The following is a 26,659-nucleotide window of genomic DNA, read 5'->3' on the forward strand; positions in this document are numbered from 1 at the left end:
TGCGGAGATGCTGTGCGTATGAGTTTCCTCGATCTGCGGCATATTTACCGCAGTCGGCTCGCGTTCTCTGCACTGCATTTCAGTTCGAGCTTGTGATGACATAGATCAATCGCAGCAAGGCGATCGCATGTATACAAACTCGATTTTCCAGCACTGAGCCGGTTGGTTTGGGACTCGACGATTGTCTTGCACACAAGCCTCCGAAATATCTATCCAATGTCTCAAGCTGACAGGTAAGTATTTCAGTCTACGAATGTCTTCCACCGAATACACATCACTTAAAATCACTGAACTGCTTTCCGCAGTGATATATGATATCTTGGCATTCTGCACGTTTTGCGTAATTGTCTTATCATCTTCATTCCAACTGCTGAAATGAGGCAAAACCTCCCGCGGTATGTTCGGCGCATCTCAGTTTTTGAGGCTTGACACCAAAGGCCTAAAGGTGCCAGGATCGTCAGGGTATAGCTATATTCTCCGCACTGGGGCTGCCTCTCATTCTAATCTTGTCCTGAGTGCTGAGCCCCAGTGAAAACCCAGTGTAGTCAGATCTAACGAGAGCTGCTTGAGTCTCAGGAAGTCTCACGATAGAGCGTGGTCTATCCATATCGAACCGGTCGCAAATGTCTACCGAAAGCCGGTCTATTACTTAATACAATGTTTGAAATTTGTGCTCACTGCGAGGCTGGCTCTGGCTCGCTTCGCGCTACTTCAACTTTCTAAGTCGTAGGTAGGCCTACTATAGCAGTCTTGTAAGGTTTTGACCTATATATGCATGTCATGTAGGGCACTGAATACATAGATTGAATTATATTTGATCAATGCAAGCAATCCCGGAAGACAATCAGATCCCTAGTACAGCGGGAGCGAGCGCGAAGACGCAGCGCACCTATTCATGCCAATGTCCGAAATTCTGCAAGGGTGTACCTACAGAACGGCCAAAGGCGACATTTTACAGACATCTCAAGATCTGGAAGGGCGGCGCAGCGTTTGCACGACTATCCTCCTCAACGATTCCTTCAAAGCGTCGTTTTGGGATCGATGAGGGCCCTGGTGATCTCAATGACAGCGCGATTGATGGTGAGTTCGTGATTAACTCGAAGCAAAAATACCCCTCATAGAGCCAATAAAGTTATTGACGAGGCACACGCGGTAAGTCGTTTGGCTCTCTAAGTTGATCGACTCTGACATCGAAGGTTTCTCATTATAATGTATTACAGCGCGACGAGCTACAGGTTCCATCCACATCAACCCATACCATTCAGGCAGAACCCTTCACAGATCATCCACATCAAGAACCATTTCATGTGATGACAGATGCTACCGTTCCTTCCCTCATTGACGAGGCCCCTCACGATGTCCCTCACGATGCTCCCTGGACGCTTTCAGGCAATACTGCTCCACCATCTGAGCTTGGGTGGCCAGAGAATCTAGCCGATGTCCCACAACTACAACACACCTTCGCGACACTGGCTCTAGGCGATATAGACCAGGCTTTGCCCCCGGAAGACACCCCCTCGAAGATCGAAGACATCAAGATTGCGCAGGAGTTCGTTCGGGCCCTCCAAAACGCATCTCTGGATGACGGAAGCCATAGCCCAGAGGATCTCGACAATCTGCGTCACCCACCGGAAGAGGTGTTCAATATCGACGCAGATCCTGATCTTTGCTTCTCCATCGAAATCTTTCTTGCCATCGGCAATGCCTCACAGAAAACTTATCATGCATTCCGGGAAGCTACTCTACGCCGATTTCCCAACTGCGGTCTCTTGTCGTATGAACAGGTGAAGCGCCGTGTGGCGCAGATTAGTGGAATTCATCCCATCATTCACGATATGTGCGTCAACTCATGCATTGCGTACACCGGTCCTTTTCATCTCCTCGACAAGTGTCCCATGTGCTCCGAACCGCGATACAATCAGATCACACTCCAAGCCAGTGCGGGGCAGGAAAAAGTTCCTCGACAGGAGTTCTACACACTTCCCGTCGGTCCCCAACTGCAAGCGCTATGGCGCTCCGTCGAAATCGCCGACCTGATGCGATACCGCACACGATGCTTTGAGAGTATCGTGGAGGAGCTTAACAAACATCCAGGTTCGCCAATGGAGGCCTACGACGACGTCTTCCATGGTGCTGGGTTGCTCGATGCATGGAGCGACAATTTGATGGGAGATCATGACGTCTGCCTTCTGTTCTCAATTGACGGTGCCCAGTTGTATGAAATGAAGGCCTCGGACTGTTGGATTTATATCTGGATTGTTCTCGACCTCCCTCCCGAGCTACGCTACAAGAAGACTCACGTTTTACCAGGTGGTTTCATTCCGGGGCCTCACAAGCCAAAGAACTTGGATTCTTTTCTCTTTCCAGGGTTTCACCATTTAGCAGGTGTCCAAAAGGAGGGCTTGATAGTCTGGGATGCTCAGATCAAGGCAAAGTTCACGACATCTCCTCTTTTTGCCTTCGGTACAGCAGATACACCTGGTATGGCAATGTTTGATGGCATGGTAGGCCATACGGGAGGCCAAGGCTGTCGTCGATATTGTCCAATGAAGGGACGCCACAAGGCGGGTCAAGGCCAGTATTATCCTGTGTGTTTGAAACCGGACGTCTACAGCGTGGCTGGTTGCGATCACCCCGATGTTGATCTACCTTTAGAAGATTTAATGTCATCTCCTGCGACAACGACAAGGTATGTATGCTACCAAACTCTCTTTCGGCTGAAATCCTAAAACCACATCTTACAGGTACAACGACAATCTAAACGTTGTGTGTGCCTCACCAAACCAGACGCAATATGAGAAGCGCCGTTTGAAGACCGGCATATGTAGGCCGACCCTTCTTTCTGGTTTGCCACACAACCGCGTTCCGCTCGGGATTCCAGGAAGTTTTCCGGGAGATTTGATGCATCTTGCGGCATTGAATCTCACCGAAGTTCTCCTTGGCCTTTGGCGCGGGACTTTGCTGTGCGATGCGAGTGACGACAAACGTCTATGGGATTGGGCCGTCTTGAAGGGAGAAACATGGATAGCGCATGGACGGACTGTTGCAGATGCGACGCCGTATCTACCTGGCTCCTTCGATCGTCCTCCACGCAATCCAGCTGAGAAAATCAACAGTGGTTACAAAGCATGGGAATTCCTGATGTATGTATTCGGGCTTGGGCCAGCACTTTTCCACAATATTCTTCCTGATCAATATTGGCGAAACTTTTGCAAGCTTGCCTTCGGAATCCGGGTCATGCACCAGCATAGTATTTCATCCACCCTTCTTCGTGCGGCTCATGCGGCCCTCACGGAGTTTGCAGACGAGTACGAGCTGCTCTATTACCAACGGATCCCGGGACGACTTCACTTTGTGCGACAGAGCATCCATCAGTGTCGTCATCTTGTGCCTGATGCCATCCAACTTGGGCCTCCTGCATATACGGCACAATGGACAATGGAGCGTACGATTGGGAACTTGGGTCAAGAAATTAAGCAGCCCTCAAACCCATATGCCAACCTCTCGCAGCGTGGCCTTATCCGCGCACAAGTCAATGCTTTGAAAGCAATCATCCCAGCTCTCGACACAACGTCTGCCTCCCGACTACCATATGCTGCAATCGACTTGGGGAATGGATTTGTTCTCCTTCACGCTAAGGACTCCACCTCACGTGCTGTCCGTGTCTCCGAGGAGAATGCTATCAAACTCTACATGGATGAAAATGCGGCTGAAATCTCAGCAGATTGGGATTATAAAGTCACTAGGTGGGCTCGGCTAAGGCTTCCCAATGGGCAAATAGTACGCTGTCTCTGGAAGGAGTCACTGAAGCCTCCGAAGGAGGTTAGAAGGGCACGGTGTGTCAAGGTAGCTTGATTTTTATCACCTATTTCTTTCTACTCACAACACCTTTGGCAGCTCCATCTTGGAACGCAGTATCGTTTTGGTGAAGTACACTACTTCTTCCGTATGGTTGTGAATGAGACAAGGCATGCCCTGGCTATGGTTTCAATCTATGGGCTACCCGACCCAGAACTTCTTCAAGCTTCGACATCCACCTTCATTTCATGTGAGTATCTTGGGGATGCTGGCCTCAAGGTCATTGATGTGCAGGCTATCTGTTCTGTGGTTGCAATGGTCCCACATTTCTATGGTACACAAGGTAGTATCCGTTTTTTTGCAACTGAGAAGTTTGGCCTCGAGGTTGCAACCCTCTCACATAACAATGATGAATATATGTATGATGATGCTAATGATGCTGATGATTTAAATACTGAGTAGATAGACATTTGTCTCTTGTTTTTTTTGGCAAATAAAAATACATGTGACATTGATTTTCTGCCTATTGATGAGCATGCATTTGCTCTGGGGTCTGGGGAAGGTATTCGGGAAGCTTTGGGAAGAAGCTGACCAGCTCTAGATGCATACTGAAGACACTGACTATTACCAAACATGGTTGGTCCCTACCCCACTTGCTCAACGAGGAGGCCTGCCAAGCATCTGGAACCTGTCCCATGTCCTGTCCAGTGCTGTAGAAGGAGGAACTCAACAAAGCAATGGCTGTCATGCCCACTTCCCACAGCCGTGCACGTCCCAACCTGACTTGCTATTTTTACAATAGCAAGGGCCATTTCAAATTAGAGTGCCGAAAGCAGCAGAAGTGGGAGAAGGCATGCGCTAAGGAAGCAAATGCAGTTATTGAAGATTTAGACGAGGATTGGCCTTAGTCTTGCGGGGGAGCTTTCCATATGTTTTATTTCATTTTTGTTTTGTTGATTTTCCCTTCCAATTCTTGTGTACATGGCTTGCAGGGGAGTGATGGAATTCTAAGCAGCACGTGGCATGGGAATTCATGCTGGCACACTTGCAGCATTCCTCAGTGGCTTACAGGTACTATACAGTTGTTTACTTATGGTATTTAGTTGTATTACTGAATAGATGGGACCCTCACGCATTTGTGAGAGTCCACTGCAAACTCAAGTAGCCCATGCGACAGGCTATTTTAACATGTACTTAGAGCATCTGTAAGGGCATGAGGACAATACAAGTGCAAGTCACAGCAAGTTGGACCTGCAAAGTCATAACATTGTGTATGTTTTTATTTGTATATATTGAAGCCTATGTTATATTTTCAAACAGTTGCAAGGCCTTGTTGTGAGATTATTGTGAAGGAGAAAGTGAAGTCCGAACCGCGACGTGTCGTGTGTCGCTTAGGTAATCATCATTACTTTTTGTGGGCGTGTGTGCCGCTTCTGCTTCGTCAGTCTTGTCTACAATGCACCTGTGAAAATGGACAACCACCTGTATTCCGGAAGTCCCCAACCTTTGCAGTCTCAAGACTCTTCTTCTTTAAGCTCTGTTTATCTCCGTTTGCATTCTTTTGACGACATTTCTACTGAACAAGCAAGTCTTTCCATACCTGCTAGCTTCCAGCAGCAAAGTACAGCGCACCAGACTTCTCCAGCATTTTCTCCATCCGCTTCCCAGCTCCCTTTCTTTGCTCTGCCTGCCCCATCTCTCCACTCTGCAAGTCCGGCATCGGGAGTCTTTGGGCTTCCAAGTCGAAGCTCGTCAGTGGATTCAGCGCATTACGACGCTGCCAGGTTCCGTGAAGTAAGTCTTGTTGTCATGTGTTCTGCTGCATACTGACGGAGGCTGCTCCATGTAGCCAAGTCCTTCATCATCTACAAGTTCTCAGATAGATAGGTTAGCATCACGTATACTCCATGACGCAAGTCATCTTTCCCTACTTCAGAGTGGGAATGTGCAGTACAGCCACCTCCACCATGAGTGTCAGAGCCTCAGGCAGCAAGTAGAAAATTTGACGATAGAAAACCGAACACTCAAGTGAGTTCATGTGTCTTGCTTAATTGATTCTTGTATCGGATACTGGTTCTTTTAATAGATTCGCATACACTAAACTTGCACGGAGCGTAACCTCGACATCGACCACCCCCGCTCTCTTGAATGACGGCGATATTGAAATTATCGAGCCTGTACTAGATAGCAACGAGGCAATCAACTTCGCATCCTTCTCTCGACCTCCCCTGAAGCCACTCGCACGCGCAGACTACCCTAAGGTCACGTACTGGCACAAGCATGAGTGGATGTCCGCTTCTAAGGCCATGAAAGCAGATGCTGACGATCCGAACAAGAAGAAAGGGCCGCAAACTAACAGAAACACGACAATGATGTATGTCGAAGACAAGGACGGCAATTGCATCGACGGGCACAGAGCAAGGGAGATACGCGCCGTGGTAACACAGTTCTGGCTTTGGCTGAAGAAGGTGAATCAATCGCCGAGGACGTGGACACAACTGGACCTCAAGCTATCGGACTTGTATCGACTCGAAATGGCCTACCGATTTCCTGAGCTGCAGCTCTGCGAAGGTGGATGGAAGGCCGACATGATCGCGATCCACTCATACTCCCAATGGTATGGAAGATCTGTTGTACAAGGCCCCCGTCGAGTCAAGAAAGAGGCCCCCAACCAGGATATGCTTGTCGCTCAACTCACTTCGGCCAAACGACAAAATGAAGATCCCGATAGGCTTTCGAGCGAGCCCCCCAAAAAACCGAGGCTTGATCCACCCCAGCACAGCACAGTTGCCGCCAAGGATGGCAGAATTCTCGCTCCGGACAACGAGGTCGCCCATGCTCCAGATGGCAAGGCTATTGCTACGGATGGCGACAGCATCGGTCTGGATGTTGGTGCTACCGCTATGGATGGCGGGGGCATCACTTTGGGTGCCGAGACAGCCATAACGAGTGTTGGGGGCATCGTTGAGGATGCTGAGAACACCGCCCAGGGTGACGAGGGTTCCGCTCAGCGCGACACGATCGCTAACGTATTATCAGCTGACAGCATCTTGCCAGCGTCCCCCACATCACAGCCGCATGGATCCCAACCGGTTCCTCCAAGACCAAGAATTGTAACAAAGGTCCGTGTCATGTATCGTGGAATCCCCATTCGCAAGAATTCACTCATATCAATTATCTAGCCAATGAACCCGCTGTACGTATTCCTGATGTTCCATTGTCTTGTCATTCTAATCATATCTCCGTTCGTGCTTTTGTAGATCAAAGCTTTTCCGAGGCGCTCCTACCAGGCCCCTGCCAACACTCGACATCAACAGCCTCGGCCCTTCCGATGCTGCCCCTGCTGCCAACACATCTAGCGTGCTATCTACGACACGTGACGCCACAACTAGCGGGTCGGCGCCCGTGTTTGCAGGTCCCGGTGTTACCACTGGCAGTGCTGACACCGCTACAGATGCAGCAGCGGCAACGACAACAATAACAACAACAACAACAACAACAACAGCGGCAGCAGCAGCCGCCACACTAGCAGCAGCAACACTAGCAGCCGTCGCACCAGCAGCCGTCGCACCAGCAGCCATCGCACCAGCAGCCGTCGCACTAGCAGCCGTCGCACCAGCCGCACCAGCCATCACCACCGCGGCAGCAACAACAGCAACAGCACCAACAGCACCAGCAGCAGCACCGGCAGCACCAGCAGCACCAGCACCAGCACCAGCAGTGCCAGCTGCCTCAGGTGACGTCATTGAATTCGATTCCTTTCATCACACAGTACTAAGTTCTTACTATGCTCAGCTTCAAGCGCTTCTTCATCGAAGGCTCCTAGCCGGAAAAAGGGCGTTGGTAATGGTGTGTTGCGCATAGGGAAGCAACTTGTCGCAAGGTACGAAGTTCTCCAACTATGAGAGATTATACTGAACAGTGCTGCCACCTACGAACTAATGTATCACACAGGAATATATGTGCACGGCAATGGAAAGAACAATTTCCGAAAGGAACGACTAACGAATTCAAAGTTTACTGGTCCAGTCTCTCTCCAGACGAACTCGCGGTATGTTCAAATTGACTTCAAAAGACATCAAACTCAATAGAATTCTAAATCTACAGGTATATGACCGTCTCGAGCAAGAACAGGTATGTAGTACAACTACCACGGACATCACATACTAACACTGTCCACTCTTCCCAGAAAATGAATATTGTACAGTCGTGACATGGAAATTGGAGTACCTGGGTCGAGGTGGCTAGATGGGATTCGATGCAGTGAGATTACTGAGGCAGGTAGTTAGATGGGATTCGAGGAGGTTAGATGGCAGGGATGTGATAAATCGATGTAGCTCGATATCGATAGATATGTTCGTGATCTCAATAGACATCGATCTAATGCACAAGATGTGGAGAGATGTCAGTAGATCGTGAACGCACCGAAGCCTATCCAAGATCGACTGGAGTCGATGTGGAGAGATTTCGTGACATGAACTTGGTTGAATCACTCGTTGGCATGCAATCAACGGTCTAATTTATGCGCGGCTAAGTGAGATGAAAGTCGTTCACATTCGATCAAAATGAGACTTTTCTAAGCAGATCTAGCTATATCTACTTGTCCGTTCTCATTAGCTCTCGTTAGATCTGACTACACCGGATTTTCACTGGGGCTGAGCCCTCCGACTAACTCTTATCGACATTGAGGAAGTGCATAAGCTATTGGCTTCGGTTCTTGGTTGTATATCCCTTCATTCAGCTGATCGTGAGAGCGAGATCGTTTTGAAAATTTCGGCAAGGTGGATAGTGTGGCGTTGGATCCTCAGCAAAGTTTTGAAAAAATCTAAACGATTTCGAATGGATGATGAGGCAATGATGGACGGCAGCCTGTGAGCTTCAGCACACGAAAACCCCCATATAACTCGTCTAGATGGTGTTATGTTGTATCGAGGGAAAAAGGCGTAGACCATGGCATCGTTTTTGGTGTAGTTCATACCATACAAGAATAAGTCTTGTGGGATGTCTGGTCGGAGGTGGCTCATCTCCATAGGCACTTCGAAGGGCTGTGAAAACGCTCGTGAAATGTAAAGGAGTAATATGGCATACAACGCACATCGAACTCTGGCCGCCACTCGCGATCGTTGATTTGAAACTTGTTCGTTATGTACGTCACTAGCAGCTGCAAGGCTGGCTCGAATATCTTTGCAAGCTTCACGATTCCCTGGGATCTATCGGGAAATGTTTCCTGATTGGCCGCTGGTTCGTCACTGTAAGCCCGCTGGAGTTCGTCGTCAGTGAGCACGCTTATAAGGTCGACATAATCGGCAGCAAAGATAATGGGTGAGAAACGATCGGGGAGACCATTTGGAAGACGGTGTAAGGAAGGTTTGCAAGCAAAATCGATGCAGACAGACGCTCCGAAAGCGGCCGAATAGACGGGGAAGTCAATCGGAACGGATCTTCGTCACAAAAGTTATTCAATAGTTCGTGATGTCATTGATGAGAGAATGATACAAACCTGAGGATATCACACTGTGGAATCTGATAGAAAACGGACGGAAGAACGAAAGAATACAACGAGATTGGCACAAGCTCGTTGTATCTTGTGTACATGCTCGGATCACACTTTGACAGGATCTTGAATAACGTCCATTTCACATCGTATATCGACAGTGTTGGGTCATTGATTTCATGAAAGGTTACGTTGGAAGAAGGGTAGTCGATATTGGAGAAGTACGGCCTAGGCTTGAAGGAAACGTATGATTCATCAAACTGGTCCAGGTACTGATTTAACGCCCCTTTGAGTGTTGCTTCCAGGGAAAAGTCGTCTGTGCTCTTTGGTGAAGTGCTGTCAATTATATGCATGCGAATAGGATATAAGTTCCTACCTTCCAATCATCAGGCAGCTCCAGTGGGTCTTGAATCCACTCATACCGAGACTCTAGAAACACTAAAATTCCCTCGATACCCGTATCTCCCGGTCCACAACGCGTCAATATGTGAAACTCCCACCGATGCGATCCATTTGAGAGATCCCTGCATCATTCAATCAGAAAACCATCTGGAAATGGGAGTGTTCATACGTACTGCAGAGTCGATCTAGATGTATCTAGTGTGTCGCCTGTGCCAGCCATTCCATACTTCTGGAGCCATGCAGACAGCGTGGTATAGGGAGATTCAATGACAAGGTTTGGTTGATGCATAGGGATGTAGCATGGGATTGAGTTGACTCCTAGTAAGCGGCCTTGTCAGGTCAATCGGAAGAAGAGGTTCGTTGATGTCGAGTTTATATGGCAACCGGACCGTGGTTTCACGGACACACTGGCAAGTATCCCTTTAGCAATCCGATTCAAGATGGCATCTCGTCTGTCTACACCAAACGACTCCGATAATCAACCAACGCTCGTGGATTTATTGATTGAAAGCGGTATCGCATCGCCACACTCGTTTCATGAAACCACACTCAACACGTATCTCACTTCACTATCAGTGAAGTTCGCGATGCTGACATGTCTCCATTTTCAGGGACTGGATTTTCTGTGAAGATATCTCGAGACTAGATCCAGTTATTTCCGTGGCGTGCGCGAAACAGCTTGAATTTGTTCGCACCTTCAAGTTAGGCTGGGCCTCGAGCGAGCCGCACGCCCTGGGCATACCAGAGAAATGGGAGGTGAGTACACTATATTCTATCGAAGAACATATCGCAAACATGACTTTAGCTTGATGCCAATTCAAAAACGTGGATCTTGAGCGACCACATGCATGCAGCCGCCTTGCTGCGCTGGCTCCGTCCCATTAAAGGCAATCTTACATTCATCTCGACCGACGATATCGTCAAACGGCACGATGATTCGAAGTCCTTCTTGCCTGATTTTCTGCTCCACGCGCCTCATATCCTCGATCATCCTATCGAAACGGAAAGCTACGATTGGACCAGTTCGACATACTCTCTACCGTTTTTCATGGAGATCATCTCGTATCCTGGGGATGAAGCCAGTGCCGATATGGCTATCCCTGGATTCTTCCAACCCACTCCAAATTGCACTCTGGTCAGGTAGGTTGTGCACACACTGGTTATAATCAAGAATACTGTCTGAAGCCAGCTATCTCCAGCGACGTAGTGTACGATTTCCCGCCGCCACTTTCAGTGCGCAATCACCATTACAACAAGACGTTTGCAGTTGTGGAAAACTCTTTCAGGCCATTGACCCCTTCCCACTTTCAAATCATAGCCAGCTTGTTGCGGCCCACGCTTTTGGTCGGCATGAAGGGTCCTGCTCGCTGGCCAGCTCCCTTAGCCAATTTGATTCGCATGTCCCAGTCTGCGTCGGTTTCCGCATCTTTGAATCAGACGCTGCTCGATTTAGCTCAAAGTATAGAACCGAATCTATTCGCTTTGCTGATGAACTGGCACTATAGATGTGAGAGAAATATAGATGGGATTGGCGAGCCTTCGCTCCCATCATATCGTTGCATACCCACGTGGTTGATTCAGTTTGGCTTGATATACGATGCCGAAGGCTTGATCATTGTCGCTCATATTCCATATCTCGCCGCACCTTCATCTCCCACCTCTGCACCACTCTCCTTTCTTTCATGCATAGTTGACCGTATATCTATGCCTGGCCTTATTGGCATCCGTCCATCATCCACATCACACGGTGCTTCCATTCTCAGCAACCTCAAGGCTGCGCTAGCGCTGTCCTGTCTACAGCGGCACGCATTCGTCGTATCTGCCTTATTGGAAGGGGTCTCCTGGCCTTCATCAATCGTTCAGGAAGATGCTGAGGACGAAGGCGACCAAGAGGATGGTTCAACATCATCTGATGCGGATGAGTATGGAGTGTATTGAATTTGCATCTAGAACACCACCAAGAGTGCAGTGTCTGAATTAAATATTGGTCATAAAACCCACGAAGCAAGTAAGGTTGTGCACGCCGGATGGCAGAAAGAGGTTCTAAATTTAAGGTGAGGATGTGTGGTATGTTCGTGGCCGGTCGCTCCTTGCCTTGTGTTGCTCTGCATTTCCCTGCGTTGCTCCCATTGCCATTCGAAAGCGCAAGCACGCCGTCCTGTGCATGAACACGCGTCGCTGCATAGTATGTGGTGTGGGGAACCGCGTGGGGCTAGTCTTGACATTCCATTCCGTTCGTTGCCAAGCTCGTGTAGTTTGACAGAACGATCTCCAATCATACGGGTAAGCTGGCGGATGGCAGAGCTGAGGGCCAGGGAGACCGGCCAGCCTGTAGTATACCATCCGCAAATGATGAACATCTTTCAAGCAGGGAAAGTGAGGATCAAATTACAGTCTCAGAAAATCAGGAACCGTACTCCCAGCCTCGCGAGCGCGGACGCGCAGGACGAGACGAAGGCTGAGTGCGCGTCGGCGTAACCGTTGCGGGTTGGGTCATGGAGCTGGAGCGCAGGGTCATGGGCTGAGGGGTGTCGGAGACAGGCAAGCCTTTGGTGGCGTGTTGTAGTATTTCTGTGGTGTTTATTCTGTGAAAGTAAGTTTACGTCCGTCTTATACGAAGAATGTACAATCGCTCGTAATCACATCAAGTCTACAATGATGGAAGCCTCTAAATGCCTATGTGGATGTACGTTGCCCAGTGGGCAGCTGGAGAGCCTCGATCCCGAAGCTCCCTCACGGCTTCATCCAATGCATAGGGTATATCATCCGGATCAGGGTTGAACTTCCCGTCCTTGAATAATGCCGAATACACTGCCTTCGCTATATGAGGCCCGTCCGCATCTTTCATGGACCTAAGGTGTCAAATTTTCGGAATGCATGTATGTGAATGGGAAAGAGAGCCGCACTCACCACAGCGTCCCCACGACGCTCTTGAAACCCATGAACATCATGGCTGCCGCTAGATGAACCGTCTCGTCCGGCTGTACACGGTCCCCCGCGGCGGATTCGCAGGCGCTGAGAAATGCGAAATACGCGCTAGGTGCCTTCAGCTGCATCATCTGCGATATCGTTAGCTTCCCATCCGTGAGGAAGAACCCGCTAGACAGCGGCGAGTCGGGATCCTGGCGGCCATGGCAAGCTAGATGCACGATCGTCGCACGCGCGAGCAGGTCCGTCACATCCCGTACGGTCGACGAACCGATGGTGGATCCTGTCTGCAAAAGGGAGTCGCCTGGGAGCGTGCGAGCGATTGCAGTCACCTCGTCCAGAGCATATGGGAGGCGTGCTTGTCCAGGAGCCGCCGGTGCCGCGGCGAGTAGCACTTGTGCAGTCGAAGACAAGGAAGGGGTCGTGGACCAGGTCTTTCTCGCTTGGACCAGGATATCAATGGTGGGCGTATACGAGGAAACCGCGTAGTCTGACAAAGACTCTGCCGTTGGACAGGAAAATATGCCCGCCGCGTGTAATGGTAAGAATGAGAATTTGCCCGTAGGACACCACCAGATGCGAGGCCTGTCTCTCCCTTGGGCTTTCTGTGAGTGCGGTTGTGTCAATTTAATGTAAGTATCTAGCTCAATGTTCATGGAACTGACTTCGAGCCCAAGCTCCCTCATCACAGGCTCAACAATGCCGAGCCAGATCTCGGCCAGAGATTGTCTCTGCTTCGCTTGTCGTCGGAGCCTCCGAGCGATATGCCTCGCGTCGCTTGCAGCTGCTCGCACGTTACCCATGACGATTTCCGTGACCCACTCTTCTAGGACCGCATCTGTGATGTCGGGAAATACCACTTGGCGTGGTTCTGTGCTCGCACCGGTGATGAGAGCCGCATGACAAGGTCTTCCTGGGATGAGTATTACAATAGGACTCTTGCAAGCTATGTTGTGACGATAGGGCTGCGAAGACAGTGTGGGATTTAGGAAGTCGCCGAAGCCTTCAAGGCGGCGAGCAGCATCCACAAACATGTTGAATCTGGCTGACAACAGACGCTGCAGAGGCAGTTCCTTGTCCACACTGTCCGCATGCATGTCCGAGGTAGTCACCGAGGTTACCAGTTTCGCAGAAGTGCGCTGCAGTCGAGATGATAGATAACGAGGGAGATGGTCGAAAGGTCCTCGTAAACGGAGAGTCTGCTGCCAGAACAATGCTCGTCCCCACTCAAGGCTTTGCAAGCAGATCATCGGCATCTTAAAAGCGAGAGCAAGCTGCGCAACGGAGTTTGACAGCTCCTTGACCTGCTTCAACACCTCCAGACGCGATGCGTTACCTAGACCTTGGTAGGATGACCGCAGTATATAGATCATATGAAGGCAAAACTTCATGAGGCGATCACGCTGGGCCTCGCTAAACGCAGAACGAACAGCGGAATGATTGTGAAGAAGTTCAACGAGCTCTTTCGCACTGATGATCTGCTCCAGCCCTAAACGGCTCCAAGAGCTAGGAGTAATAGCATCGATTGACTCGATAGCCTCCTGAAGACATGTTCCTTCTCCAGTTTGTTGAAAGCGGAGAGACAAGGTCATGGCCAGATAGACGTGGCATAAGAAACGAGCCCTGTGTTTCACAGACCATAGGTCCAAGAGGACGGGATCCAAAATTCTCTGGCACTCTCGTAGATGCGCAATTCCTCCGTCAAGGTCAGCAAGAGCAGTCGTCGAGCGCCAACGGAGACGTGAACAGATGTTCAGCTCCAAAAGCGCCGATACCCGCAACCTAACACTTGCATGATATACGGTAGAGTAGCGCTGTCTGATGTTAGGATTCTGTACAGGTGATGGCAACAACAGTACGCGTTGGAGGGCATCACGAGCACGATCCAAATCCTTTAGCGCAGCCGTTTCTTGGTACGAGTATCGAAAAATGCAAGCGACACGGGGAAGATGCATCGGCGGCAGTTCGCCTGCCTGCGCATCGAAATTGCCAACGACCTCCTTTCGCAGATCGTGGAACAACTGCAGGTCGTTTGGGTTCTTGGTACGACAGAATCTGTTGTAAACAGCATGTGCGAGCAGGTATTCCAGCATGAACCTGGATGGACCTAAATCGTCTCATGAACATCGCATCGCGTGTAATAACTAGTTAAGTCTTCGATCGCACCTTTATGTTTAGGTGAGAGATAGATGCCGAACAGACGCACATCCAAGAAACTCACGTCAAAAAAAACTCCATTCCGCGTGGACATACGCAATTCTTGATATATCTGCACTGCCTGGTCCACGTCTTGGACAAATCCGAATTCCAAGAAGCGCTGCACGAGCGCACTAGCAATTCCGTAAAGAAAGAGCAATCTTCCTGGATGGCTTTCTGGCAACCATCTGAGCCCCTCTCTAAACCAAAAGAGTGCCTCTTCTATATCCCGAGTTCTGTATAACCACTGAAATGTGGCCAGGCTATGAGCGCCCATTGTGTAGACCACGCGATGGTACGCCGGAAAGAACCGGAAAGTCTTGTGAAGATTGCCTCCTGGGCCCTTATAGTAGATAGACCTTGCGATGCTCTGGATTCTAGAACGAGACTCTTTGGAGAACAACTGCAAGTGCTGTAGCCAAGAAGATCGTAACGCGGGCGCACCGCACGACGCTGTCTCATCTCCCATGACCTGCGATATGATGCTTGCCTGACCAGGCATCGTCTCTACCGACTCCGCATGGAATATGTGGAGTTTGCGCACATGGGCACGAGCTGCAGAGAGCCTCAGGAGACTCTGCAGAGCTGTAGTGCGCGCATACATTGGGGTATCCTCAATGACTTCTCGGAACTGGAGCACTGACGCGAGTTTTGATGAGCGAAGTCCGTAACGTTGAAATGCAGGCAGCTTGACTTGGACGATGAATAGACTAATTGAGAGAAAGATTGGTCGGCACACTCACAGCTCATCTCAATGTCCCTTGAACTCCTCCGCCGGTACGCATTGGGTCTACATTTCGTACTCTCGTGACACCTGTTGATTGTGGTTCGCATTACGAGTGGATACCTGAACCTCGTAGTTATAACGTTCCAAGGTGGATGCTTGGTGCGAAAACCGTCACGGTCGAAATTTATTGATGATGCGGAGGTGTGATTCAGGGTCTCGTATACGTAGCTTTGTGTCGTTTATGAGGACCAGTTTTGAAGATTAACTGTGGGAGAGCAGTGTTGATCGCGTCGATGCCGAACCCGGCAGGACGCGTCTTCCGCCCTGCGCTTCATCATGAACGAGGTTTCACACGAGTCATTCAAACTTGAGACAGTTCATGACCTGCATCATTCCTTATCGTCATATTAGAGTCCACCCTGACATTGAATCAGATGCAGACGTCGATACAACACAGGCCAGCACCCCTTCTGTGCCCTTACCATGTCCATGATCATTGGATGAATCGTGCACACGAGCATTGACCAACCTACTATGGTGCGCTTAGCTTGAGTCATATTTCCTATCTTTGTTTTTGTTCCTTTGGTACGTGTGCTATCGGTTCATTGATCAGCTACTCGCCGTAGTCCACCGTATTGAAGTAGAGACCAAGTTGTTTTGACCATCTCATGCCTAAGTCTGTCGCATACAAGTTTTAGAATGATAGCTACGGTGCGTCTACATTACATATGTATATGTACTGATGCGCACGGAACGATTCAAGGAGCCTTGATACGTATGTGTTATGCATGCGCTGTCGGCAAAAATCCATCTTAGAGCCTCAGAATCCCACCTACGCACCGCCTATCGCTCAACCTGCTATCAATGAAGCTGTCAGTGCCTTATTCCTAACTCTCGAAGAAGGAAGTAGATTGACCTTAGTAGAGATAAAGTCCGGCATGTCAATCGTCAACCAAATGGCCGGGTAAGCCTGCGCCGCTCCTAAACCCGTACAGGCCTTGACGCTCCCTTTATTATCTGTGTCTACGTCCACACATACGAACTTGCGGGTCACGAACTCTCTCTGTAAGTGATGCCACATGACGAGCTTGGCTATTTGTCGATTCCTGTATTCCTCCTTCACAAACAGCGTGGTCAAGGTACCATCCCGTGCAGTCCAACACCATCCCAAAGCGGTGTCTTTGCTCTCTTCTGCGTCAAGATATGCAGCCGTACTGTTATACTTCTGTAGCGTTTCAGGGCTCCGGTACACTTCGGATGAGGCCGCAACCAATTTGATGAGCTCATTGTCTTTAACATCTCCAAGGTGGCAACCTTGGAAATCCTCTCCCAATGTGGGCTCATTTAGGTGGCCGCGCGTGAAGGTGTATTTCATATAGGTCTTGGTCTTGGTCTCGATCGAAGATTCGGGAATGAACGGAATGAATGCAGCGTGCAGACATCCCAATGATAAAAGCTTCTTGTCCTTGTGGTTCTCGACTATCAGGGTGACCATGGATTTGAGAAGGTTACATGATTCCTCGAGGAGCCCCTTGTCCCTGATATCAACCTCGCTAGCCTCGATGGAAGACCAAAACCAAAATTCAGCCTCGCCTGGTCTCGTGAAATCGGTAGTCGCGACCGCCCATGGTTTGTCCTTTGGGGGGCATTTGAAAGGCTCGAAGGACGCTATAACTAGTGAGTCCTTGGCCGGTGAGTCCTCAGCCGGTGAGTCCTTAGCCGGTGAGTCCTTAGCCGGTGAGTCCTCAGTCGGTGAGTCCTCGACCTTGACCGGTGGTACCACGATCATGTAATGTGGGTTGTTGGCGAACGGGAGGTACTCTTCCAGGTGGGGCAGGACTGTTTGCATCGGGTTCTCGTGAATGTACACGACGGAAGTCATTGTGGCAGTCTGCAATAGATGATCAGGTGAGTAAGGTTATCCTGCGGGACCATCACATATAGAGCATTGATTAAGGTGACTAACTTCGTTTTTAATATATATGCCTTATTGAGGATGCTCTGGTTATGGCAGATTTGCTTTTGAAGGGGGGGATGAGAGAGAGCGTCAGTCCGCTCGCGTGCGGTTTATATATTGTAGCCGTCCTGCATGGCGGGCGCCTAATTTGCGTGTGCCACCTTGTGCCTCCATGTTGTCTGAGCCCCACGTAAGGAGGGACAATAGCCTGGAGGCTTGTGGTCTTGTCGAAGCGCCTGCACATGGTGGGGCGCCAGCGCCGCAGGAATCTGGATGTCAAACAAGCGCCCATCTCATTCAACCTGCTTCCGTTTCGCCTTATTCTCGCCTGCCCCAGAATGCCTACAGTCAGGTCCAAATGCTCACGAGGCTGTTCTTGTACTGTCTATTGCGATGACGTTACTCAGCTCTTGCTGGTTCTAGACCAGCCATCTTGAAGACAGGCGTTCAACGGTGGCAAAATGCAGTGCAGGCCCGCACCAAGTACAAACCTTATTTGATCTTCAACTTGCCCACCAATCGGGGACTTGGAGACATGATGGCCAGTAGACAGATGTTCGCGAAACGTAGTCGGATAGCCATCGCAAAGGGCGATTGGCTGATGATGACGGAAGAGAAGGACAAGGACAACGTTCCTTCCCTTGACCCTTCTACAGTGCCCCTGACGAAGGACTCAACGATAGATAGAAGACAACACAAACCCCAAATGATCCAGTACAACAAGTGTAAAGCCTCTAAACCCAAGTATGGCGCATCACCCAAACAGGTGCACGTCGTAAGATTTAATCCCTGTCCCGTCCTCGCGCAGCTGCCGACAAGACAAGCAGATCAGCAAGCCAAAAAAATCGAGAAGATCGAGAAGACGCACATACAGCCCGACGATGCGCTCCTCGTCGATCATCACCCCGTCGTACTCATACTCTTTCCGAGTCACCGTCTCGCAGTACGGGAGCTCGCTCTCCACGTCCGCCTCAAATAAGTCCCCGCGCTGCAGCACGGTCTTCTGCGTCACCAGCCGGACGACGTTCCCGTTCGGCAGCACCATCTTCTCCTCGGCGTCGCGGCCCCCGTCCGCCGCGCGCATCTGATGGCGGCGCACGTGGTACGGGTTGAAGTCGCGCAGCGTGAGCGGGCCCCTCTGCTCGTCCGTCGTCGTCACGTACCGCTGCCCGTTCGTCATCGTGATCCACCGCATCGGCTCCTCGTCGCACGCAAACCAACGCGTCACGCGCGGCCCCCACTTTTCCCACTCCAGTGGAAGGACGGTGATACCGTCGGCCTGCGGCCATGCAGCATGGAATCTTGGAGCCTCGCGGGCCTCGAGCGGGAGAAGCGCGATGAGTGAACGCCGGTGGACGACGAACGAAAAGTGGTGCATCTCGCCGAAGTGGGGCGCTCCGGGGCCCTGCTGAAAGACAAGGTAAAATATGGCGATCGCGTTTTCTGGGTCCTCGCGCACCGCGCAGCGTGTGCGCGGCTCGGACTGGGGTTGAAATGGAGGCGTGCTGCTGCTCATGGGATTTGGCTCGGCACGACAGTCGAAGCGGAGCACGTGTGCGTTCTGGAGAGAGGGGAATTGGAGAATTCGGACAGTCTGGAGGCTGGGTGGGTTACCGGCCACGATTTTGCAGATCTCAAGGTGATTTAACGACATGTGCGTGAACACCAGGAGGTCTTCTTGTAGAAAAACGAAATGCGCGTATGCGCCAGACTGGGAGGTACGTATCTACGAGGGCCGGAGAATGTCATAAATTGAGAGGACCATTGCACGGGAATGGGCCCATGAAAAGAGGTGGACGAACTCACAAGATGCGAGCGTCCTGTTTTCCATTCAACGAGAAAGAACTTGTCTTTCCCGTTTAACCGGATCCATGGAAAGGTGAGCAGCAAGGCCAGATAGTCTCCTACAATTTCAATAAGAACGCTACAATGCCCCAGCCATGCGTCCCTTCTCGTCAAAAACATGACGGGAGACGCGGCCAGAGGGTGAGGGTGACCAGTCGAGAAACTTAGGAGCCTGAGCTCGAGAACCGTCGTATCTTCTTCCGGATCGTCCCCGGGAACTTCTCGTCTTAATAATTGGTGATATCAATTGATTGTGGACGACTAAATAATATAGGCTGTACTGACGAGGTCAAAACGGCGATGAGATCGTGCTCCTCTACGGCCAACCCGACGTCGACAACTGTCATACCAAAATTGACAGATTTCCATGTGATCGATGTCGCACCTCCATCCAGCAATTCTGGTATGTCATAAATTGAGGGAAGGCGGAGGTAAGAATATCCGTGGGTGAGGCGTCTATTGTCTGCATTGTAGCGATTACCGAGCAGAAATGCACCCCCGGTGAAGTCATAGATGCCGCTTGATTGAAAATGGACAGGAATAGTTGTGAATGCGCGGGGATCGAGTTGCGTCCAAGCGCGCTCCCTTCGGCGTAGGAGTTCGAGGCGCTCAGCGTACGGCCGATTGGACAGAGGGTCATATTGGATTGACGTGGCTTCGGTCAGCATGGTGTATTGCAAGCGGCTCGAAGCTTGAATAATCCGGCGCAAAAGTCGGCAGCATAGCTGGCATGTGATGAGTTCGTGGAGGGAGAGGAAATGGAGGATTTGAACGATGAGTTCAGTGGGGAAGTCAAAGAGACTCGAGCCTGAATACGCTAGTGTCACGTTAACTCCGTCCATCCCGTGTTATATCAAGGTGGAGTATGTTGCGCAATGTTCAGGACGCTGAAGGGCTGTTGCGAACAATGGAGTGAATCGCCACTCGGCGACTGATGCTGCAGAGATCGGTTTGTCGGTCTGAGAGACTTTGTTGGGCTATGACGTAACTTCAATCTCGCCGGATTTCGCCGGACCGATGCTAGCGCTCATGGCAGCTCGCCGAGGCTCATCGGCGTCTCCGCCAGCGACGACTACAACACCTCGCACGACGTTGAATGTCATTCGGCCTCGTCTTCCCTGCGCTCGTCGCAGCCAGACTCATCCTCCAACTGTCCCCTTTGTCGTCTCTTCTTAAACATGATAGCCAGCTTTCTTCGCCGCTGACCTCCTACTCCCGACGTAAGCCGCTCAAGTTAATTTGTGCTACAGTTTAACCTATGTTCATCGTCGTAGTGCAGGAAGGGATCTACCTTTTCCGCAACGGAATTGATCCATACTCTGGGGGTACATTTAGACACGTATGGAATCTCTTTGTGCTTTTCTACTGTCGTTTTCTGCATTTCATGAACTTTCGTTTGATCCTCCAGTCCCCGCTCTACCTCTCATTGTTCTCGATCGTGCTGCTTGAATCAAATGCTTTATCGGCAGTGCTGTGGACCCTCGCCGATGCCATCGGCGCATGGGCGCTAGTGCAGATCTGGCGGGCCAGAAGTCGCACGAGTAAAGGTCGAAAAGACTCGGTAATTGCTGCTGTGTGCGTACGTGGTTTCCTTCTATCCTCCGTATCATTATTTTTTCCCAATTCAAGCATCTGTGAAGCTGGTTGGAAAAGGCTAAATGAGCATGAACAGATATCTTCTCAATCCATACATATTTTTACCCTCCCTAGCGTTCTCCACGTCTACATTCGACAACGCGTTTCAGCTCCTCTCCCTGATGTTCGCTTCGCAAGGTACGATGCTCACCCTCTCGCCTTGAATCCAACTCTCTGGCATCCATCGTCCTGATTTTGCACCCCACAACTAAAGGCCGGATATCCGAATCCCTACTCACGCTCGCCCTTCTCTCCCACCTCTCTCTACCGTCCATTCTCCTACTTCCACCTACTGTCCTCCTTCTGCTGAGTGACCCCACGTCACACCTTGCGTCCCCAAAACCATTCGCGCAAAAGCTCCGCAAAGCCATCCCCCTCACGACAGAGTTCTTAGCATACTTCTCCGTCTTGATCTTCGCCTCTACCCTACCATCAGCTGGATGGGGATGGGTGAGAAACACATGGGGAGCAGGGTGCGTAGAATGTCTTCCAATACCTTGAGGACACTATCAGCTAGACGCGTCCGTGGTGGCTGTCCCGTTGTGGCGTGACGCGATCTGATCCAGTTTGGGCCGTCACTATTAGATTTCTGCTTCCGGATCTGACACCCAACCCCGGTCTCTGGTGGTACTTCTTCACCGAGATGTTCGACCATTTTCGGCCGTTCTTCCTCATGGTCTTCAACGTAGGCGCCTCGACTTGTCCCCATGCAAGTAGCGACTGATCTACGCTTTGTAGGTCCACCTCCTCATATACGTCGCGCCCATATGCATAAAATTCCAGTACGTTGGCCGGAGATGCGAAAATACCCTGTGTTCGTTTGCATAGTGATGGCCGATCTAGACACGACCCTCTCTACGCGACGTTTCTTCTTATCGGGGTCCTTGCCCTCTTCAAGCCATACCCGACGCTTTCAGACCCAGGCCTGTTCATCAGCCTGATCTCGCTCTTCCCAGAAACATACGCATGTACGTCGCCGCCCCTCTTATACATCATCCTTGATGCATTCACACGCTGACTGACCCAAGACTTCCGCCACCCGATCGTGACGACGCTGCTGCATCTGCACGCGTCGCTGCTCCTCCCGCTCTTTCACCACCTCTGGGTGGCGGCGGGCACCGGAAACGCGAACTTCTTCTACGCGAGCACGCTCGTGTTCGGCATCGCGAACGGCGCGGCGCTCATCGACTGCGTGTGGGCCGGGCTCAGGATTGCGCTGGGCGAGGAGAAGGAGGGGTGGGTCGTGATACAGGAATGACCTGGAATTTGAGACTTGTTATGTTTTCTTGTATTCAACAACCATTCGAACTGCCCGCCCCGATTTGTTGGACGGGTACCGTCGAAGGCTTGGGTTGGAGACATGGTTTTTTGCGGTACAGTAGTGTACAGTGTCACTGAATTCCAAGAGAATTCCCGGCAACTCACTCACTCCAACCCCTGCCTGCGCACGAACTCGACTAAAGCCCTGTAAGCAAAAAAAGACAGGCTGTCAATACAGTCATCGTAGAATTTTCTCCGCACGAGCGTACGCACCGAACAGGTCGTCCAGTCATGCCTGTCTCGAGGTATGGCGTTGCCCGTGTTGCCTGCAACAGAAAAAAATACGATCAGAGCCCAGCCGTTAGCGAGAATAGAATGTAAGGAGAAGGCATGGGCTTCTACGCACTTCCATCGTTCCCGCAATATCAATGTGCGCCCACCGAAGCGGCGCCTCCGTCTCGCCTTCCTGCGGCTCAATCCCGTCGACGAATGACTTGAGGAAGAGCGCAGCGGTGCAGCTCCCGCCAGGCTTGCCCCCAACCTGCGATTGTACCGACTCGCGGTCAGCACTGTTGCTCTACACAGGAAGCGAAGAGACAAGGTCAAGGGATAAATGGGTGTGGGAAAACGCACGTTGCAGAGGTCGGCGTTGGAAGAGTATATTTGCGGGCCAAAGTCCTCGTCGAGTGGCATACGCCAGAAACGATCATACTCGGTTTCGCCGGCGGCGTGGAGCTCTTCCCAAAGGGAGTCTGAGGTCTGAGAGAACGTTGGCAAAGACAGTCAGCTGTCAATGAATTGGTTATGGAAGTTGGTGGACTGACTGAGAAGACCCCAGAGAAGATTTCGCCCAGGGCAATGTCCATGGCACTTTACATGCTATTCAGTGAGAATCGGATGCCTGAAGGAAATCAGATACGAACCCAGTGAGCGTGGCAACATCGATGAGTGTGTGAGGTTTGTATGTCGTTGATGTGTAATATAGCGCATCTGTCCCATCGCGGCTGCATGGGAGAAATGTTCTTGTGTAGCAGGAGTCACGCACCAGACAAAATCAAGCGGCCCTCGGCGTCAGTGTTGTCGACTTCGACAGACTTGCCGTTCATGGCATAGATGCTGAAGAATCGTCAGCAAGAAAGTACGGTATGAGAGACAGGTGATACAGCGCACGTACACGTCTCCTGGCTTGGTGGCACTAGGGCCTGGCATGTTCTCACATAGCGGAACCGTGACTACCAAATTGATCCTACACGCATATTTCAGAAGATTCTGGCCTGGAGGCATGTTTCAAAAAGGACATACGGAAGTCGGAGCTGCGCGATGGCCAGAGCAGCCGCTGAGACGGTAGCTGCTCCACCTGCGAAGCTGCTGCGTCAAGATATGCTTTCAGTGGAGGGCGGAGAACGTACCCATATCGCCGCGCATCAATTTCATGTCCTGCGAGACGTTCAACGAACACTCAGTAAGGCGACGTCATATTGTAATTAGAAAAACTTGCCGCCGAAGGCTTGAGGCTGATTCCTCCCGTGTCGAATGTGATACCTTTTCCGACGAAAGCAAGAGGTTGGGCACCCTTTGCAGCGCCGTTGTAATGACTGTAGTCGTGAGTGTGAGATGATGATTTGAAACAAACGCGTGAGGACTGCAACGCACATCTCCAAAAATTTGGCGGGCTCCGTTGTACCTTGTGTCACTGAAAGGAATGTGTTCTACGAATTCAAGAGTTCAGAATCAAGATTGTTAATGCCGTCTGCCAAGCTTCTGCACGCACCATGCCTTTCTCTGCGGCCCATTCTATAGAGTACAAAGCGGGAGATTATTAGCAACGATAAAAATATGTACAAACAGGGCAGATCGAATCTGCAAGAGGAGCGAAGTGAAATATCGACAATGAGACAACGCACCCTCATCATGAACAACGATTTCCGTGTCTGCAACGTTGGCAAACTCCGACTTAATGCGCTCAACGAAAGCCTGTCGCCAGCGGAAAGTATCAGGGGCATCAATGGTATTGTCCTGGTTTTCATCGTTCAAGAATAAAACTGACCGTGGGAGTAAGTAAATTTGCTGGCAACTCCATAAGCTAGACGTTGCGTATCAGACGCATTGAGTGCATTGAAATAGTTCACGGGACGATGACACCTTACCGTCCTGGCGAGATTTTGAGCTTGAGCATAGACAACGCCCGTGTTCCAATCTTTCGAACTTTGCAACGGCTCAAAAGACACGTTCTCAGGTTCCTTGCTACCCGGTCGGAAAGGGGAAGGTGGTGACGTTTTCAAAGTGAACTTGTATTTCGCCAAGTGAGCAGCAACGGCTGTGGTACGCAGTGAATATATGTTATCGCATTGTATTCAGTCATAGAAGCATACCAGCAGCATGAGGGTCGGTTGAGGCATCTACAGAGACCTTTTTTGTACCGTCTCCCAGATCCTTGACCTGCTTCACTCCACTGCCAACAGCCTTTCTCACCAACTCCCTTCTCGCGTTACCCTGCTTCTTGTCAAAGCCTTCACCGAGAGAAACTACGGCCGTGACATTGATGCCTTCCTTTGCAGGCGTGTTATAGAATACTCGAGTTGAGCCAACCTTCGGTGCCTTCGAGCCAACGGGGGTGGTTGACCAAAGTTTCACAGGATCGATATCGGGGACAGCTCGCGTGCTGACTTGACTTTTGGGGTCAATCGGGAGGATGAACACAGACGTGGACGACATGGATCTGATGAGGACAGGAAAGCGGCGGAGGAAGGACGATGCACCTCTATGGAGGAGCATTGAAGAGCTTACGGGAATTGAAACGTGACCAACTGGTTTGAGGACTCCCACAACAGACGCACTTTTCACCTCGCCTCCCTCATGCATCCTTGCCAGCTCACAGCTTGCCATTCAAATTGGCCTGATCAATGCATTCATTTGTGGATCTCAATCCTTGTGGTAGCATGCTATGGTAACAGGTGTCCATTCATTGTATTTTAGAATGCTCAGCAACACAAGACGCAAAGAGCCCTCAATGACTTTTCTTGTTGGATAGATCAAACTCAGGTCCTCCCACTTACATGGAGGAATCTGTGTCCCATCTCAGGTGTGTTCTTGTTGTAGGAAATGTGAAGATGATAGCGATGTCTCCACCTCACGCACCAATACTTCATCGCTTCATCCACAACATTTCAAGCTATGATTCGAGCTCTGAATGACATCTCCAGCTGTAGATATGTTCCGAGTGCCCCTCCTATGATTCAGCGATCAGCGTTTTCGTATCAACACAAGGCCTTAGAAAACAGCTTGTTTGCGTCACAAAAAGCTTGCCAAGTCAATGTCTACCCAGATAGCCTTGCACAGCCGCCACGCTCCTAACGACTGACAAACCCTAACGCTACTTACGTTAGTCTCTTCTACGTCCGCACACACGAACCCGCGGACCTCGAATGCCTTCTCCAGCTCCTTTCGCACTACTAGCTTCGCTAGGCCTTTTCCCCTCAGCTCTCTCCTCACAAAGAGTGAACTAATTGTACCCTCTCGCGCAGTGAAACACCAAGCGTGTGCACCGGTGTCCAGGGTTTCGAGGTTTCGAAGGTAGGCACCCGTGCTGGAGGATTGACGTAGCGTGTCGACCGTACGGCTGATTGTGGATGTAGTTACAACCTGTTCAAGGTCTACATCGCTAACATTTCGAAGATCGTAGATTTCCGACTCTACTTTCTTCGGCAGCCCATTAGGAGTGAACACGAACTTCGTATAGGCATGACTTGTGCGTCGTAGCGAATGCTTGGGTATCAATCGGTGAAATGAAGGGTGCAAAGAGCCAATCGCCAGAGTCTTCTTGTCCTTGACTTTCTCTGCAATCAGTCTGATCATGGATCTGAGAAGAGCATAGGCCTCCTCAAGGCGTTCCGGGTTGTCAATGTCATCTCTCGCCTCGATGGAAGACCAGAACCAAAATTCGGCCTCTCCCTTCCTTGTGAAATCGGTGACGCCTACTGCCCATGGCTTGTCCACAGGTGGATCATCGGAAGGCGCAAATGATGCAATGACGAGTGAACTGTCGGCCGGTGGTTTGATGATCGTGAACTGTTGATTGAGGGCTGTTGGGAGGTAATCACCATTCAGGTAAGGCAGGACTGTGCTCTTTGGTTCCGAATGTACATGTGCGTCGATCGTCATTTAGACAGTAGAGTACCTGGTCGGGCTTGGTCAACGGAGGTTGATGGACTGGCGTGTCAAAAGTGACAACTTACTCGATACTTGGTTCTGTGCACGTTGTGGAAATTGTGCGCTAGTTTACTGCACGTGGGAGATGAACGTAGCATTCCCTGTTCCGTCTGCGGGTGTTGGAGTGTTCGTTGTACAGGGTCAATCGCCAAATTGCTCATTGGTGTGCACCCGGACACTGAGTCATCTCAGAGCTCGAAGCATCGCG

The 26,659-nt window shown here is 50.6% G+C and overlaps 10 protein-coding genes across 10 annotated transcripts; 4 read left to right on the top strand and 6 right to left on the bottom strand.

Moving 5' to 3' along the window:
* Positions 1-1,310: 1,310 nt before the first annotated feature.
* On the top strand, positions 1,311-4,260 carry HETIRDRAFT_319202 (uncharacterized protein; the record flags this gene model as incomplete). The annotated part of the gene is made up of 3 exons (XM_009549452.1): positions 1,311-2,689; positions 2,745-3,846; positions 3,898-4,260. The coding sequence occupies 3 exons, from the start codon at positions 1,311-1,313 to the stop codon at positions 4,258-4,260; spliced, it is 2,844 nt and encodes a 947-aa protein (XP_009547747.1).
* A 1,910-nt stretch (positions 4,261-6,170) lies between these two features.
* On the top strand, positions 6,171-8,011 carry HETIRDRAFT_427876 (uncharacterized protein; the record flags this gene model as incomplete). Its single annotated transcript, XM_009549453.1, has 7 exons — positions 6,171-6,920; positions 6,981-6,994; positions 7,059-7,534; positions 7,594-7,681; positions 7,753-7,849; positions 7,906-7,932; positions 7,988-8,011. The coding sequence occupies 7 exons, from the start codon at positions 6,171-6,173 to the stop codon at positions 8,009-8,011; spliced, it is 1,476 nt and encodes a 491-aa protein (XP_009547748.1).
* Positions 8,012-8,531: 520 nt separating this feature from the next.
* On the bottom strand, positions 8,532-9,983 carry HETIRDRAFT_418996 (uncharacterized protein; the record flags this gene model as incomplete). Its single annotated transcript, XM_009549454.1, has 5 exons — positions 8,532-8,843; positions 8,894-9,239; positions 9,299-9,615; positions 9,669-9,816; positions 9,868-9,983. 5 exons carry the CDS (start codon positions 9,981-9,983, stop codon positions 8,532-8,534), a joined length of 1,239 nt encoding a protein of 412 aa, XP_009547749.1.
* Positions 9,984-10,134: 151 nt separating this feature from the next.
* On the top strand, positions 10,135-11,632 carry HETIRDRAFT_452505 (uncharacterized protein; the record flags this gene model as incomplete). The annotated part of the gene is made up of 4 exons (XM_009549455.1): positions 10,135-10,250; positions 10,306-10,450; positions 10,500-10,834; positions 10,894-11,632. 4 exons carry the CDS (start codon positions 10,135-10,137, stop codon positions 11,630-11,632), a joined length of 1,335 nt encoding a protein of 444 aa, XP_009547750.1.
* On the bottom strand, positions 11,571-15,422 carry HETIRDRAFT_476866 (uncharacterized protein; the record flags this gene model as incomplete). Its single annotated transcript, XM_009549456.1, has 6 exons — positions 11,571-11,737; positions 11,789-12,023; positions 12,087-12,546; positions 12,605-13,227; positions 13,288-14,729; positions 14,789-15,422. The coding sequence occupies 4 exons, from the start codon at positions 15,420-15,422 to the stop codon at positions 12,363-12,365; spliced, it is 2,883 nt and encodes a 960-aa protein (XP_009547751.1). The 3' UTR covers positions 11,571-11,737; positions 11,789-12,023; positions 12,087-12,362.
* An 805-nt stretch (positions 15,423-16,227) lies between these two features.
* On the bottom strand, positions 16,228-17,566 carry HETIRDRAFT_146471 (uncharacterized protein). Its single transcript, XM_009549457.1, has 3 exons — positions 17,512-17,566; positions 16,462-17,436; positions 16,228-16,400 (listed from the first exon to the last, which is right to left on the bottom strand). Exons 2-3 carry the CDS (start codon positions 17,425-17,427, stop codon positions 16,389-16,391), a joined length of 978 nt encoding a protein of 325 aa, XP_009547752.1. The 5' UTR covers positions 17,428-17,436; positions 17,512-17,566; the 3' UTR covers positions 16,228-16,388.
* A 690-nt stretch (positions 17,567-18,256) lies between these two features.
* On the bottom strand, positions 18,257-20,189 carry HETIRDRAFT_321331 (uncharacterized protein; the record flags this gene model as incomplete). Its single annotated transcript, XM_009549458.1, has 4 exons — positions 18,257-18,310; positions 18,371-19,228; positions 19,309-19,573; positions 19,633-20,189. The coding sequence occupies 4 exons, from the start codon at positions 20,187-20,189 to the stop codon at positions 18,257-18,259; spliced, it is 1,734 nt and encodes a 577-aa protein (XP_009547753.1).
* Positions 20,190-20,443: 254 nt separating this feature from the next.
* Positions 20,444-22,400, top strand: HETIRDRAFT_434894 (uncharacterized protein; the record flags this gene model as incomplete). The annotated part of the gene is made up of 9 exons (XM_009549459.1): positions 20,444-20,567; positions 20,622-20,686; positions 20,756-20,922; positions 21,020-21,120; positions 21,197-21,455; positions 21,568-21,667; positions 21,721-21,764; positions 21,826-21,950; positions 22,011-22,400. The coding sequence occupies 9 exons, from the start codon at positions 20,444-20,446 to the stop codon at positions 22,238-22,240; spliced, it is 1,215 nt and encodes a 404-aa protein (XP_009547754.1). The 3' UTR covers positions 22,241-22,400.
* On the bottom strand, positions 21,399-25,006 carry HETIRDRAFT_146472 (Metallo peptidase M17). Its single transcript, XM_009549460.1, is given in 22 exon segments — positions 21,399-21,455; positions 21,568-21,669; positions 21,688-21,692; positions 21,727-21,764; positions 21,826-21,950; positions 22,011-22,447; positions 22,516-22,568; positions 22,649-22,783; positions 22,876-23,001; positions 23,067-23,112; positions 23,166-23,232; positions 23,288-23,358; positions 23,417-23,488; positions 23,545-23,599; positions 23,652-23,679; positions 23,741-23,837; positions 23,896-23,951; positions 24,014-24,036; positions 24,147-24,216; positions 24,290-24,325; positions 24,390-24,559; positions 24,615-25,006. The coding sequence occupies 17 exon segments, from the start codon at positions 24,955-24,957 to the stop codon at positions 22,408-22,410; spliced, it is 1,488 nt and encodes a 495-aa protein (XP_009547755.1). The 5' UTR covers positions 24,958-25,006; the 3' UTR covers positions 21,399-21,455; positions 21,568-21,669; positions 21,688-21,692; positions 21,727-21,764; positions 21,826-21,950; positions 22,011-22,407.
* Positions 25,007-25,533: 527 nt separating this feature from the next.
* Positions 25,534-26,403, bottom strand: HETIRDRAFT_319373 (uncharacterized protein; the record flags this gene model as incomplete). Its single annotated transcript, XM_009549461.1, has 1 exon — positions 25,534-26,403. The coding sequence occupies one exon, from the start codon at positions 26,401-26,403 to the stop codon at positions 25,534-25,536; it is 870 nt and encodes a 289-aa protein (XP_009547756.1).
* Positions 26,404-26,659: the final 256 nt, after the last annotated feature.

Source organism: Heterobasidion irregulare (assembly GCF_000320585.1).
Source record: "Heterobasidion irregulare TC 32-1 unplaced genomic scaffold scaffold_06, whole genome shotgun sequence".
Lineage (NCBI taxonomy): Eukaryota > Fungi > Basidiomycota > Agaricomycetes > Russulales > Bondarzewiaceae > Heterobasidion > Heterobasidion irregulare.